Source organism: Heptranchias perlo, chromosome 26, assembly GCF_035084215.1.
Source record: "Heptranchias perlo isolate sHepPer1 chromosome 26, sHepPer1.hap1, whole genome shotgun sequence".
Taxonomy (NCBI): Eukaryota; Metazoa; Chordata; class Chondrichthyes; order Hexanchiformes; family Hexanchidae; genus Heptranchias; species Heptranchias perlo.
In genome coordinates this window covers 22,640,266-22,655,061 of record NC_090350.1, presented here as the reverse complement: position 1 = coordinate 22,655,061, position 14,796 = coordinate 22,640,266, and the positions used below count along the sequence as shown (strand labels likewise).

At 40.8% G+C, this 14,796-nt stretch overlaps 1 protein-coding gene across 1 annotated transcript; it reads right to left on the bottom strand.

The window, feature by feature from the left end:
• Positions 1-2,386: 2,386 nt before the first annotated feature.
• On the bottom strand, positions 2,387-13,521 carry pithd1 (PITH (C-terminal proteasome-interacting domain of thioredoxin-like) domain containing 1). The gene is made up of 6 exons (XM_068007003.1): positions 13,280-13,521; positions 11,551-11,594; positions 9,579-9,656; positions 7,395-7,499; positions 5,787-5,895; positions 2,387-3,817 (listed from the first exon to the last, which is right to left on the bottom strand). Exons 1-6 carry the CDS (start codon positions 13,466-13,468, stop codon positions 3,716-3,718), a joined length of 627 nt encoding a protein of 208 aa, XP_067863104.1. The 5' UTR covers positions 13,469-13,521; the 3' UTR covers positions 2,387-3,715.
• Positions 13,522-14,796: the final 1,275 nt, after the last annotated feature.

The following is a 14,796-nucleotide window of genomic DNA, read 5'->3' as shown; positions in this document are numbered from 1 at the left end:
TTTTCTTTTTTAGTGTATATTATCTTTTGAATATACACTTAGCCAAAGAATCACCTTCAATGGCTTCTTTGCCCACTCCCACACCGTTACCTCTGGAGTTTCCCAAGTATCTATCCTTGGCCCCCTTCTATTTCTCATCTACATGCTGCCCCTCAGCGACATCATCCAAAAACATGTCAGGTTCCACATATATGCTGATGACACCCAGCTCTACCTCACAACCACCACCCTCGACCCCTCCGTTGCCTTTGATTTGTCACGCTGCTAGTCTGACATCCCATATTGGATAAGCAAACATTTCCTCAAATTAAATATTGGGAAGACCGAAGCCATTGTCTTCGGTCCCTGTCACAAACTCCGTTCCCTAGCCACCGACTTCATCCCTCTCCATAGACGTTCTGAGGCTGAACCAGATTGTTCACAACCTTAGCATCCTATAATCGCTCCTGTGAAGTGCCTTACTATATTAAAGGCGCTATATAAATTCAAGTTGTTGTTATTGTTGTTGATGATGATGAATGTAGTCTGGTGTTGTAACTAGGCTTATTAGCATTGGCACCAATAGGCTAGTCATATTTAAAGCAACACACTTTAATGTTCTGTGGCATACTTCTTGTGTGATGTACTTAACTTACTTCAAATTGCCTCCATTACTACCAGCACCAGTTACAGGCTTGAAACCACCAGTATTCATCCTACTATACAGCTCAAAATGCTCTCTCCAAACACAACCCAAGATTGGAATGACAAACTCCATAATTGCACCATTGTGCATTTTTCACAGAAGCAGTGCTCAGTTCTATTCTGTATGTGTCTATGTGGGTAATGTGAAGAGATTTTTTCAAGATGATTCAAGCGTTTGGTAACTTGATTAGGAGTCCATGAGCCAGCTGGCCTGTCGGCTGATCATTTTGTGGCCTCATGAACCCAGGGAAACCAAGGAGTTGGTAGATAGATGACCAGTGAGATCATCAACCTGCACCTTGTGAACCAAGCAAATTGCAGTGGGGAATTGCAAGAGAAATTACATGTTTTAAATGCAATGAGGAACCAAGCTGCTGCTAGCAGACAGGATCTGGGGTTCTTTTGAGGAGGCCAATTGCCACCATGAGATAGGAGACTGCTGACTTTGCAATAATCCCCACATGCAACAAATCCGGTACAGTTCCTAAGCTTGATTAAGGTGAACAAGTTGCAAACAGAATGCTTGTATAACATGGGTATAATGTGATGCTGACACCACCACATCTATGGAGTGATCACCACATAAAAGGGAAGGAATTGCCGATGGGTTTTTGAGGGTAGTAATTACACCCATTAGATTCCTACATGGATGGGATTTCTTAAATTCAACTTGTTCTGCTTTAAACAACTATCACCTGCCTTACACATTATCTAACATTAGCTAAACATCCTACAGATGCTCCTACAGAGAAAGTAATATTTTGCCACACCCTTAAAAATTCTCAGCTAAGAAAAAGAAACATTTTATATTCCCTGGCCCAGCTAACCGGCAAATAATTCTTTGCAACTTGCAGTGCCACTATTTGCTGGAACACTTCTGGTTCCTTACCATTCTTTGCATTTCGCACTCTATTATCAAACCAATTGCCTGTCTTTATAATTAAACAATCCTGGGCTTTGGCTGTGCCTTGCGGTCAACCCATACAGCCTCACCTCATAAGCCTGTAGCATAGGATCAGTTCACTGAGCCTCGGCCAAATGTATATATTTCAAACCTCCTAGGCTTCCCTGATAGATCAGTCTACCCTTCAACATGCCTCCTTAGGATTCTGAGCAATCATAACATTGCCCACTTTGGATAGAATTTCAAACCTGGAGGAGGCTGTGCCAGAATAAGAAGATCGGGGCCTAGAGGCTGTGGGGGAGGAAAAGTAGGAACCTGGAGGCTGTGAAGAAGAAACGATGGAGCTTGCGAGGAAAATTCTGGAAGAACTAAAAAAAATTTCGTGAAGTATCTGGGTTTTACATTATAGATGCCAAATAAATGCAAATTGTTGTTTCTTACTGCAACAAGTTCTTTAGATAGGGACTTTCTCTTTAAGGATTCGATTTTATTTCCCCTCCCGCGAGCCAGTTGTCTTCACTTCCTCTTAGTCAGGAAGCTGCTTTTAATCGCAGATTTTGCCATGAGTTCTGTCAGCTGTGCAGCAACCCATCAGAGCTGCATGGAAGATTTAAATCATTTGGAAAATCTCAGGCTGGCTGCAGGTGTGAGGCACACTATAAGTAAGATGTACTTAAACAAGTGGAAGGATTGATATTCATTTCTTTGGTTTACATTCTATTTCCATCACATTGTACACACAAGGCAGCCCATTCACTGTTCTGCTTCTTATGTGTTTAAAGTCAATTGTAATACAGATTTTTTAGTCAAATACATTTTATTTTAAAAAAAATCTTCAGCAGCAAATGTTAACAAAGTAATTTTGCAATATCACTATTACCTTCAAGAGAGGTGAGAGGATAACACACTGTCAGTCCATTAGCAGGAATCATGTTTTATTTTCTCCTTAAAATCACGGTTGCATTCTCTGGTGTCATGGTAGCAAATTCCAAATCCAGAAAATATAATGGAAAATTTCAAGCAAAGTGGATAGATCAGCAAAAGCATCCAACCAATTCATACTATGTCCATGTTAATTCCAGCTTCAAGCTGTACAGTAGACCTCCATTCATTTGGTTAACACTCAAAGGACACAAAGATGTCCATGGCTATCTAATCTAATGGACAAAGGCAGGCAGGAAAAGCATCAACTTGCAGGCAAAAAGGGGAAAGCACTGATAGCAGTTTACATTGGACAGATGTAGATGTTATTGGGTCATTTCATTCATTAAGTCAATATATTTTTGGGCTGAATTCTTAGAGATTAGTTGAGCTGCCTCTGCTAATGATCTGTGATTATGTTTGAGAGTTACAGTAGTTCCTCCTTATAATAATCTCAAGATCTCGGACATTAGTTTTATGCTCATTGTGGCTTTCGAAAAGCACTGTGAAGGATCTACTGGACTCTGAAGAAACCCGTTCCCCTTCTACAACAAAATCAATGAGGTCTACCCCAGATGCACAGGTTTTAGTAATCTTGATTACAGACATCATGATGTGCTTCTTTTAAGCAGTGTAATTATTCTTACAGTTTTTTTCCCCCTTTGTAATTCATGAAAAAAATATAGCTTTTAAATGGTTGTTCTTGCAGACCAAATTATTACCAAATGGTGACAGGGGTAGAGCAACAACACAATGAATGGATTATTCTGACATGTGGATTTTGTGAGTGGCACACAGGACTCAGATTTTCAGCATTCATTGCCAAATAAATATTATAAATTGTTGATGAAAATCAAAATGAGGCATTTCATTTTAATGGAAAATATCCTGTTTTGGAATAAGAATATCATTATGCCAGCTACTTCTATTTTGTCACACATCCAGTATTTTAACATTTACAAATCAAAGCAGCAACTGCAGACTCCAATTTAAACAGTGAATGTTACCTCCTTATTAATCTTCTGTTCACCACACTTTTCATGGTTTACAACTTACAAGATGGTTGCAATCATATGGAGTTTATATATTATACCAGTCCATGCTACTGGATATTTACTGTAGAAGTTCCTGATATTCTAGCAGTGCTTTCTTCCTGGTAGTGCAGTTTTTCCTTTTTGTGCATGCTTTGGTATCAGAAGTCATGTTTTATGCGATGAAGTGTGTCTGAGGAGTGATGAGGTCAATTTTGTGATCTGTGGGGTTGGCAGAAGCTTCATATGTACAAAGTGTCACTTCATGTCTGTGGCCCTGTCAAAAAAGGAAAAAAATTGTTCTACATGCTTCACAGTTTTTGTTCCTTAATTCTAACAGAGCATTACTTTCTTAAATTTTTGTTTAAAAATACATTTTGCTGTTCATCAAGGGAGTCAATGGCGAGGAAGGAACACTTTTAAGAAGCAGTGTCGCCTTCCAGTATTCCCCAGGTCAGGTAAAGCACAGACTGGATTACACAGAGAAGCCACCTAAAAATTTGGTTCAGTTATGTGCCTCAACTTCAGCTTTAGAAAAGGTTAATGCATCATGTAATATCTTCATCCTCATGCCCTGTCTAAATAAGTGATGCTGCCAATTTAGTGCAAAATTATGGAAAAGTTTTGTGCTGTGAACCCATACCCACTAGGAACTGAGTTGAAACTATGCAAACATAGGACCCTTACAGATGTAAGGAGAAGGTTTTCACCCCCATCTATCTGGCTTATGTCTGAGCCCAAGCATCAGAGATAATTTAAGCCACTATTCTACCTAAACCCCACCCCACCCCACCAAAAAAAACATGATTTTAATTCTTAAAACATTAGAGGCAGTATGGCGTTGACTGCAATGCTGCTTTAACCAAAAAGGAGGGAAAGAAAATAAAATTCCCATCCTCCACCATCTGTAAACTTCAGCTCATCCAAAACTGTTGCCCATATCCTATCCTGCTTCAAGTCCTGCTCACCCATCACCCCGAAATCACTAACCTACATTGGCTTCCGATCCCCCTCAAATTTAAAATTCTCATCCTTATATTTAAATCTCTTCAAGGCTTCATCCCTCCCCATCTCTGTAACTTCTTCCAAGCGTACAACCCCCTCCCGCCCCAGAACTCTTCTTCTGACTGCCCTTTTGTGCCCCACCATTTGTGACCATGCCTTTAGATGTATATGCCCACGCACTGGAATTCTCTCCATAAACCTCTCCACCTCTTTTAAAACCCTCCTTAAAACCCATCTTTTCAACCAAGCTTATGCTAACCCCTCCTAAAATCTCCTTCTTTGGCTTGGCATCCATTTTTTCCCTTATGCCTTGGGATGTTATGTAAATGGAAGATGCTGTTGTTGAATAGTAACAAGCTGAATTAAAAACTATTGGTCAGTTAAAAGGTAGTAAAAATAAATTTGCAAGTGAGTTCAGTTGCTAAATGCACCACTTAATGTCCTAGTAAACCATACAGATCAGGAAGATCCCAGGTCAGATCCCTGCTCTTGTTAATTTTATCTGGGATGGTGCTACAATTAGCCTTAGCACCTCTGGCTAAGGAATCGAACAAATCATTTTTTAAAAGTTCACATTCCTGATAATTATTCAGTGGCACATACCAAGAGTGGATTTCAGGTGATAACAGGATTTGGCTCAGCTCTGATGCTCTTTTGGATTAGCAGGTGAATAGTTTACCAACACTGTCTATCCTGAACTCATGCTTGAAAGATGACCGTATCGTTAAGGTATTGGAAGACTACTGAAGCCTATGGAACTGTATGCCTAGGGATGGGCAATAAATGCTGGCCTCGCCAGTGACGCCCACATCCCATGAACGAATAAAATAAAAAACCCCAGTATAAATCATATCATCCAGGAGAGGAAGGATGAAGGGAACAAAATTAGAGATAAACAGGAAAAGGAAACAAAAGAAGTTTGGTTGCCAGTCATAGTTCCACGAGATGAGGGCGAAGAATCAGGGTATTCACACATATACATGGAAAATATCACCCATGCTATATTTTATTTGATCATACTTCAAAAGACTGCAGTGAATTTACTTCAATATATTTAACTAAGCACCAGTGAAATTCCACACCATCTCACTGAAAATATCATGTGTTTTTCCAAGGTTCTCAATCACATCTCAGTGAGGTCAATTTTTGCTGTACAATATCACTCCAATAGTAATGTAAGCTCTTGCCAGTGAACTGTGTTTAACTTTTCAAAGCTAATTTCAATGTGCCTTCAGACTCACCTCTGACCACTCCCCTCGCAATCCTACATAATAAATTTTTGAAGTCTCTGCACCAAAATTCTTGGCTATGTGAATGGAAAGATGGTGAACACTGGAGAAACGAGCTATCCTAAAAGGAAAAAGAGGTAAAACATCTTCATGAGTTATAAAAAATAACTAGGTAGAAATGTTTTAAAATATTGATTCTGGTGTAGTTGCTAATTGGGGATATTAGTAGTTCAAGACACCACTTTCTGCAGGTGTCACTGGGTAATTATAAGATGGTCTCTATAACAATGGGTAGAACATTAATACTGTTATGCTATCTGTTGATGGCTCTTGCAAATGTAAAAGAACAGCTATAGAGATTTTACTGGCTAATTGACTATTGTGACCATGTTGTTCAATACCATTTGGCAAGATCTGTACAAGTCAGTGGTAGCAAAATCGTATGGTTGGCCTGTAAGGAAGAAGGTAGGAGTACTTTAGGCACTCAGCCTTCTAGCAGTGATGTGTTTTTGGCCACCTTTGATGGCAAGCAGCTAGCTGCAAATGCTGCTTTTGGAGATGCAGGACAAGGGCAGCGGCAGCAAGCGCATGGGAACACCACCTACACGTTCCCCTCCAAGTCATGTCATCCTGACTTGGAAATATATCGCCGTTCCTTCATCGTCGCCGGGTCAAAATCTTGGAACTCCCTACCTAACAGCACTGTGGGAGTACCTTTGCCACACGGGCTGCAGCGGTTCAAGAAGGCAGCTCACCACCACCTTCTCAGGGGCAATTAGGGACGGGCAACAAATGCTGACTTTTCCAGTGACACCCACATCTCGTGAATGAATAAAAAAAAGATTATAACCATCTACTGTGCTGGTGTGTGCGGCCTCTGGTGGCAGGAACACTGCTCTGTTTACATTCACCGTTTGCCACCAGCTTTAGATTTGCCATCAGTATCAAATTACAAATATAAATGGGTTATGAGTGAGTTCCAACATGTGCTGAATTTTCAGCAGTTTTTTTTTTGCAGTAACTAGGTTGAGATTAACCAAATTAATTTCACCTAGGTGTCTTAGAGAGGCTTTCATCTAAGCAGTCTGGATTTGAACCCAAGTTCTAAAGGTAAAAGGACAGTGTGCTAACCAACTATACTGCTCAGATACCTACCAAAGCAATAAACACCTAATATTGACAAAATCATTGAATAGTTTATTGTGAGGTAATTGGATGTGCTAAACATTGTTAATGTATTTTTGAAACTTTGGGCAAATTGTAGAAGGAGCTCACTGTGCTTTATTTCTATCTACAATCCATTGTCAGGCAAAACCAAAACTTGATAAATAATCTTCTCCTGTGGACCATCATTTATTAAACTAATTTTATGCAATTCAAAGTTAAGTTCCATATTAGTGCCAGCTTAAGAGATTTTGGGGGTGAAGTTGGTCTTTACCAGTTGTGTGAAATGCGCTCATAGCAAATTGGCAGTGTTTTTATATCGTGCTTGATTTTCTTTTTCATTAGAAAATCGGACGCAGTGTAAAACCAGCTGCCGATTCGCTGAACGTATTTTGCACTATTGGTGAAGACCAATTTCACCCCCTTTATGATTTACCACACCAAAAATGGACATACTTTGTGGTATATTCCAGGTCTCCTGTGACATCTCGATTCAGCTGAAACATCTGATCAGGTTCTCTGTCTGTATCATCAAATGACATATGTGGGATGTTCTTATACCTGATTGGAAAACAAAAAGGAATTGATTAGCATATTCTACATTATTTAAGTGAATATCCTGTAATTGTATAAGCATTTTAAAAGAACAAAATCTCCAGATTCATTTCTCTTCTCTTATTTATCCACAAGGTGCCACAAGACAGCCTCCTTTAACTTGTAGTTGTAACTTGCCGCAGAGTTCACTAAATCACTATCAATGCTGTACTGTGATCAGCAGCAGAAGTGTTTGCCACAATGCAAGAAGACACAGTCAGTTATCTGTAGCTCTATTATAGTGCTTGTCCTCTGGGAGCACACGATAGACTATAAATGTTCTTAACTGTGGCTGACGGATTCAAGTGTTAGGTATTTGGACTTTGATTATACTTCCCATCCATACTAACATCTAAGAAAATCATAAGAAAACTTGGAAGAAGAAAGGCAAGACCACTTGGACCACCAAGCTGGTCCTTGCCCACAGAGTGTGTACAATTTACGTCACTCCACTGCTGCCCTGAGCTGGCCTCCCCCTCTTCCTACTGCCAACCCCACAACACTCCAACCTGACAGCTTGTCCTGCTCCACGCTCCAATCTGACAGCCTATCCCGCAGTGTAGAAAGCCATATTTCTGGCCATAATCAAGAACTGCCTTTAGGTTGTATTAGAATTACTATCATAGTTGAAACACAGTAAGCACTTGAAGAACGAAACAGGGAATCCTGCCCCTGCACTGAAGAAATGTGAAAGCGGCATTCCCAGGAACTGGTTTTAAGTTCAAGTGCTGAGCTGGAGGAAGTTGTATTACTTTAAATTATATACCGCTACAATTGCCAACGTACAGTATAAGATCAGTATGCACTATAGAGGCTTCTCCAGTTCCGTATTGGGAAAGCCCTTAATTAAATCTTCTGGGGCTAAACAGAATTGATAAAATCTTCATTCTCCTCATCTCTTGCTCACTTGTGCTCATATCCCCACCCCGTGTCAATGCCTTTTCCCCTTCCCCGCTTGCCACCTCTCCCTCCCACCAGTGCTATCGTCTCTCCCCCATTCCCCATTCTGACAAAAACCTCCATCACCATGTTCCCAGCTGTGATCTGTGAACCAACCTTACTTTCTTTAAAGCTTTTAAAATAGTAAAACACTGCAAATGCTTTGAAGAACTCACGGCCAGTTCCCAAGTCATGGCCGTCAACACAGCTGTAGCACTTTTCCCAGTTGGACCCCACAACCCCCTTGCACTGTGCTCTCCTCCTAGGATCCTCCCTCCAGTATTCCCACAGCTCAAAACCACCCGTCCGCTGCTGTGACACCCAAACATCCCTTCCCAACACATCACTCCCATTAGCACAGGATGGTAGCAGTTCCAGGAGAAGGCCCACCACAACCTTCTCAGGGTAACAAGGGGTGTTCAATAACTGTGGCCTTGCCAGCACCACCCACTACCCAAGAACAAGTTTTTAAAAAAGTTTTGCTTGATTAACTTTGGGAATCAGAGAATATCTATATTAAATAAGGTGCACAGCGTCCACTATAAAGTAAATTGTACATGATCTGCGGAAGAACCATGTACCTGTAACTTCAGTCATTGACTGAGAGCATTAAGATGAAGTATGCTTATGTAGGGGCATAGACCGTGGAATATATTTTTGTGATTCAATAGTGTCCAGGCTGTGTAATTTATTCAGTTCTACTATTCTCAATCCCCAGAATAGCTTAAGTTAATACTCTGAAAATATAAACACACGTTAACAATTTGTCAAAATACTTGTCCAAAATCTGGTTCGCTGGGATTTAACATTTAAAAGTTTGGAGTCATTCTGGTTAGGTTAGCTTAGGTTAACCATCATTTTTAGAACATTCAACAATTCAGTAATGCAGCTAAAAATATAATTTTATTTATTTTTAAATCCAGTGATTAGCTGTCCAAAGGCATGTTCACAGTTCTCTACTAGAGCCATCCAATGATTGACAGTTTAATAGAAAAAGCAGAGGGTGCATCTTTTCCAACACAGATTTGAAATACATTTCCACTTTTGAGAAGCTGTTATTTTTTATTGTGATGTTGAGCAGCTTAAAATAAACATTTTTGCACTTACAGTCTCATTTCTGATGGATGGGTGTTATCATCATCCCCCATTATTATTATTCCTTTGAGCTTCACACTGCCTGTGAAACTGAAACAAGATAGAAAATAATTACCAACTTGGACATCTCAACAGGTATAGGGCCACATTCTGGTATGTATAGATGTGCAGCAGGCCTCCTACATAAGCCACCGTAAGCAAACAAGTATGTTTTAAAAAAATTAGAATCTGAGACAAGTCTCAGATCTGACACTTTTACACAGGCATGTGTGTTCAACGACACGTGCCTACACGTACCATTTCATCCCTGACACTTGTTCCCCATCCTCGATGTTCCACCCTGCCCTCTGGAACTTCCTCCACAAATTGCTCCCTTTCTCTTTTCAAAAGTCTTCTCCAAACTTTCCCCCCACCTTTTTGGTCCCACACTTTAATTTTATCTACCTGTCCTTTCAGTGTTGCTCTGCATTGCAAAGTGTTTCAAGATTTTTTTTGATATGAGGAACGCTATATAATGCAAGTTATTTATAGTGTACAATAAAAGCTGGCAGTTAGACTCAGGCTGTAATTCAGCTTCTGGATTCTGTGGAGATTCATAACCTGGTCAGACTGTTCTCTTGTGGTCTATGGTGTCACAAGACACACTTTGTTTAACTACAGCTTCAGGATTCATTTTCAGTTGTATTGTCCTATGAAGTTTAATAGTGACACCAAGTGGCAGATAACCTGTATTTCAATGAACAATAGTAATTGAAATAAAAATGCGCGGCAGCGATGGTGCAATGCTAACTCAGTTATGTCGCTTAGGGAGGAAGGGGAGGCGCAAAGCTCACCTGCTGGGAAGCGTTTCCCTAAATGCTCTGTGTTGTGGAAGAGCAGAGGGATTTGGGGGTACAGGTTAACAGGACATTAAAGGCAGCACTTCAGGTTTATAAGGCTGTAAAAAAAAAAGCTAATGAAATTCTAGGTTTTATCACAAGAGGATTAAATATAAAAGCCAAGAAGTATAGCAAGTATAGAAATAGGAGGATAGAGAAGATGAATGTGTGGCTGGACAGATGGTGTAGGATCCACATTATAGGAAGAATATTGAGACTTTAGAGCAGGAAGAATTAAGATTCAGTAGGATGCTGCCTGGTATGAGGAAATACAATTACAAAGAAAAGCTTGAAAAATTGGGTCTTTTTTCATTAGAATAATGCAGATTATGGGGTGGTATGATAGAAGTGTTTAAAATTATGAAAAAAATAGGGCAGGGTAGATAGAAACAGACTGTTTTCAGTGGTTGAGGGATCAAGAACGAGGGGTCATAGATACAACATTAAACGTAAGTGATTTAGAACAGAGAACAGAGGGCTGGAGACATATCTTTACACAGAGAGTTGTGAGACTGTGGAATTCACTTCCAGGGTTAGTGGCTGAGGCATAAACCATGTCAACATTCAAGACTAGACTAGATAGGCAGATGAAGGAAAAGGGGTTGAAGGGATATTGGAACAGGGTGGGTAAACGTGTTTAGAACTATTTGCTCTAGCAGAGGGTAAAGGCTAACACGGACTGGTTCGGCCAAATGGCCTGCTGTTTTTGTGTTGTAACTTCTATGTATTTACAGGGGAGCAGGAAAAGACCAGAGAGGAAAATTGTCCCTGTGGCACTTTTAAATATGTCCCAAAAACTAGTTCATAGCAGCTTTGGCAAAACTTGCAAGCAGGTTGTCTGTTGCCTGCAGCTGTTGTACAGGCCAGGAAACCAGAGATTCAATGTACCTTCAAATTTCCGACATGAACCCAAACAAGAGTACACTTTTTTCTGTTAGACTTAGAGAAGACTTAGCACCTATTCATCATAATCATGTGGATCAGCACATATTTGATAACATTTAAATGCTTATCAAAATACTGTGTACATGTACATTTCAATGGGGTGCATGCTTATCGGTGCATCTATGTTTAGAGGGGAGTGTTTTTTTTAAAATAGTACTTACGGAATATTAAACAGTAGCTCCTCATCATCATCACTTTCTACAAACTGCAACAGAAAAGTTACAAAATACATCAAATAATGGAAAGGTTTTCTCTTGTTCAGTTACACTGGATGGCATTGCCATTTGTTCAAATTTTTTCTAGTTCAAATATCCTGCACACCTGTTTGACCAGTTACATTATCACTTCTATCATGACATATACAGGGTACTAAATTTGGTACTTTATTAAGTTTTGAATTCCAATCATCAATTTAACTTCTATCCTAGTTACAACATCAAATACAGTCCTCATCTGTAAATGAAATAGAATGAGAAGTTTTTATTTGTAATTAATTTTTTTTTGCACAGCAGTCCTGAAGAAACAGCTCACAATTAATATCTTTTTCATACAGATGTACAGATGCACAGTTTGCCATTGATTTTTTATAACTGTACTCAGCATTGTTTAGTAAGAATATTTTGCAACATCTGAAAACTAAATTCATATTCTAGTGTCTTGCTGTAGCTGTTCAGACTTCAAGATGGAAGTACACAACCCAATGGGATCTATGGCATTCCTGTGTATTTCGTTTCCCACGTGGAAATCTGCTGTGTTTCTAAAAAAATTTGAGTCTGAAGACACAACTGATTAGCATTCATCAGCACTGCTAGCACTATGATAATATTCTTGTCTAGTCTGCCACTGCAGCAAAAGTGTTAATGCACAGTATGAATACTGTACAGTATGCAGTGAACTAATCATTGTGGGTCTATAGCTATACATTTTAGTAACTACTTTACAGGATTTACATCTTTACATCTCTATTGCTGTATCTCAGTTGTGTCAAACCACAGTAAAGAATAAAAAGAATAAAACCGATGGACCGCTTAGCTGCAGCCAAGGTATCGAATTGGGACATGACAAAGACATACCCAACCCAGTTGACCCTGTAAAGTCCTATTCACTAACATGTGGGAATTGGTGCCAAAACTGGGAGAGCTGTCTCACAGACAATTCAAGCAAAGGCCCGACATAGTCATATTCTCAAGAATCATACCTATCAGCCAATTCTTTCCTGCTGGTGGGACAGGACGTACCATCACCACCCCTCAGTACATCCTATGCCACCAGCAGGACAGACGCACCAGAGATGGGGGCACGGTAGTATACCTTCAGGGAGTGACCCTGTAAGTCCTCAACATTGACTCCTGACCTCATGAAGTCTCATGGGCAAGGAAACCTCCTGCTGATTACTACCTCCTGCCCTCCCTCAGCTGATGAATCAGTGCTCCTCCATGTACATATCTAATTCCCTTTTGAAAGTTGCTATTAAATCATCTCCCACTACCTTTTCAGGCAGTGAATTCCAGATCATAACAACTTGCTGCATAAATAAAATTCTCATTTCCCCCTTGGACTTTTTGCCAATTATCTTAAATTATCGAGGTTAAGTTCTGCTCTGATGGTTCATGATATTATCTCAATCAGATGGTATCCTCATGATTGCTTCTTGGCAATGATTATTCGGTATAGTACAAGTTTCATTTTTTCATCCTGAATAACAGGTTTACCGTAAATCCCTAAACTTGACTCCTGACCTGCCTCTCTAGCACTATATTGCAATCAGCAATTTACATTAAGTAATATGTAACTATGATGGTTTAAGTACTTTAGGCCTCTTTCCCCCGCCAGTGTGAATCCAATGTGTGTCTGAATAACGGCAAGAATCTGCTGACACTGCGGCCGTACCTTTGACCGGTCCTGTCTCTCCTCCCACGGCTTGAAGACCAGTTTGCCAGAACCCTCACTCGCCTCGTTCAGGCACTCCAACCTCTCCTGGTCGATCTTCCTAAAGAGGCCGTACTCCATGCCTCTCTCGGCGGGGTCCTGGTGCCCCTCACACTGGCACTGGCCGTGCCCATGGCCGTGCCCAGACATCTTCACTCCAGCCTGTTGCTATGCCGCAAATTGTGTTCACGCAACGGTCGTGCGGCGAATCAACGGAAGCGGCGACGCGAGCTTTTCCGCGTGGCCGTGATCACATGACAGTGATCACATGACAGTGATCAGCGTTCGATAGAGCACTTGCATATCCGCCATCTTTACACAGGAAGTGTATCACAGAAATGGCATTGCGGAATGACAGTAATCCAAAAGCACCAGAATTAAGCAGAAAGAGCGGATCTTTTCATTTAAATAACAGGCGCCGCTGCTCCCTTGCTAACAACTTGTTTAAGAGTGCACTTACACTATAGGTTTAGCATCGGTACATAGAAACATAGAAAATAGGAGCAAGAGTAGGCCATTCGGCTCTTCGGGCCTGCTCCGCCATTCAAAATGATAGGAACATAAGAACAGGAGTAGGTCATTCAGCCCCTCATACCTACTCTGCCATTTGATAAGATCATGGCTGATCTGTGATCTAGCTCCATATACCTGCCTTTGGCCCATATGCCTTAATGGCTGATCGTCTAACTCAGTACCCTGTTCGCGCTTTTCCCCCCTATCCATTGATCCCTTTAGCATTAAGAAATATATCTATCTCCTTCTTGAATATATTTAATGATTTGGCCTCCACTGCCTTCCGTGGTAGAGAATTCCACAGGTTCACCACCCTCAGTGAAAACATTTCTCCTCATCTGTTCTAAATGGCATACCCTATATCCTGAGACTCTGACCCCTGGTTCTGGACTCCCCAGCCATTGGGAACATCCTCCCTGCATCTAGTCCTGTTAGAATTTTATATGTTTCGATGAGATCACCTTTCATTCTTCTAAACTCTCGTGAATATAGGCCTGGTCGACCCAATCTCTCCTCATACATCAGTCCTGCCATCCCAGGAATCAGTCTGGTAAACCTTTGTTGCACTCCCTCTGTGGCAAGGACATCCTTCCTCAGATAAGGAGATCAAAACTGCACACAATACTCCAGATGTGGTCTCAAGGCTCTGTATAACTGCAGTAAGATGTCCCTGCTCCTGTACTCACATCCTCTTGCAATGAAGGCCAATATACCATTCGCCTTCCTGACCGTACACTGACCGGGAAGCACGGTTAAGGTGCCGCACCAGATATGGCAGTCGGTTCCGACAAGAGGCAGGGAATAAGAGGCACCAGAACGGAAGTGTTTATGAAGATTTCTTTTAGATGGGGGAATGGGTCGGAGCAGCTGCAGGGGACCAGGTGGCCAAACCTAATTTCATTTAAGTAAAATCCCAAAGCTCTGGATCAAAAAAGAATGTTTGTTTTTGCATTTTTAAGCCCACT

Coding starts and splice junctions, on each gene's coding strand:
- pithd1 (XM_068007003.1), bottom strand. CDS start 13,468: ATGTCTGGGCACGGCCATGGGCACGGCCAGTGCCAGTGTGAGGGGCAC. Junction 5,896..7,394: donor GACCTGGAATATACCACAAA/GTATGTCCATTT, acceptor TTTTCCTTTTAG/GATAGCTCGTTTCTCCAGTG. Junction 3,818..5,786: donor TGCGAGGGGAGTGGTCAGAG/GTGAGTCTGAAG, acceptor CTTTTTTGACAG/GGCCACAGACATGAAGTGAC.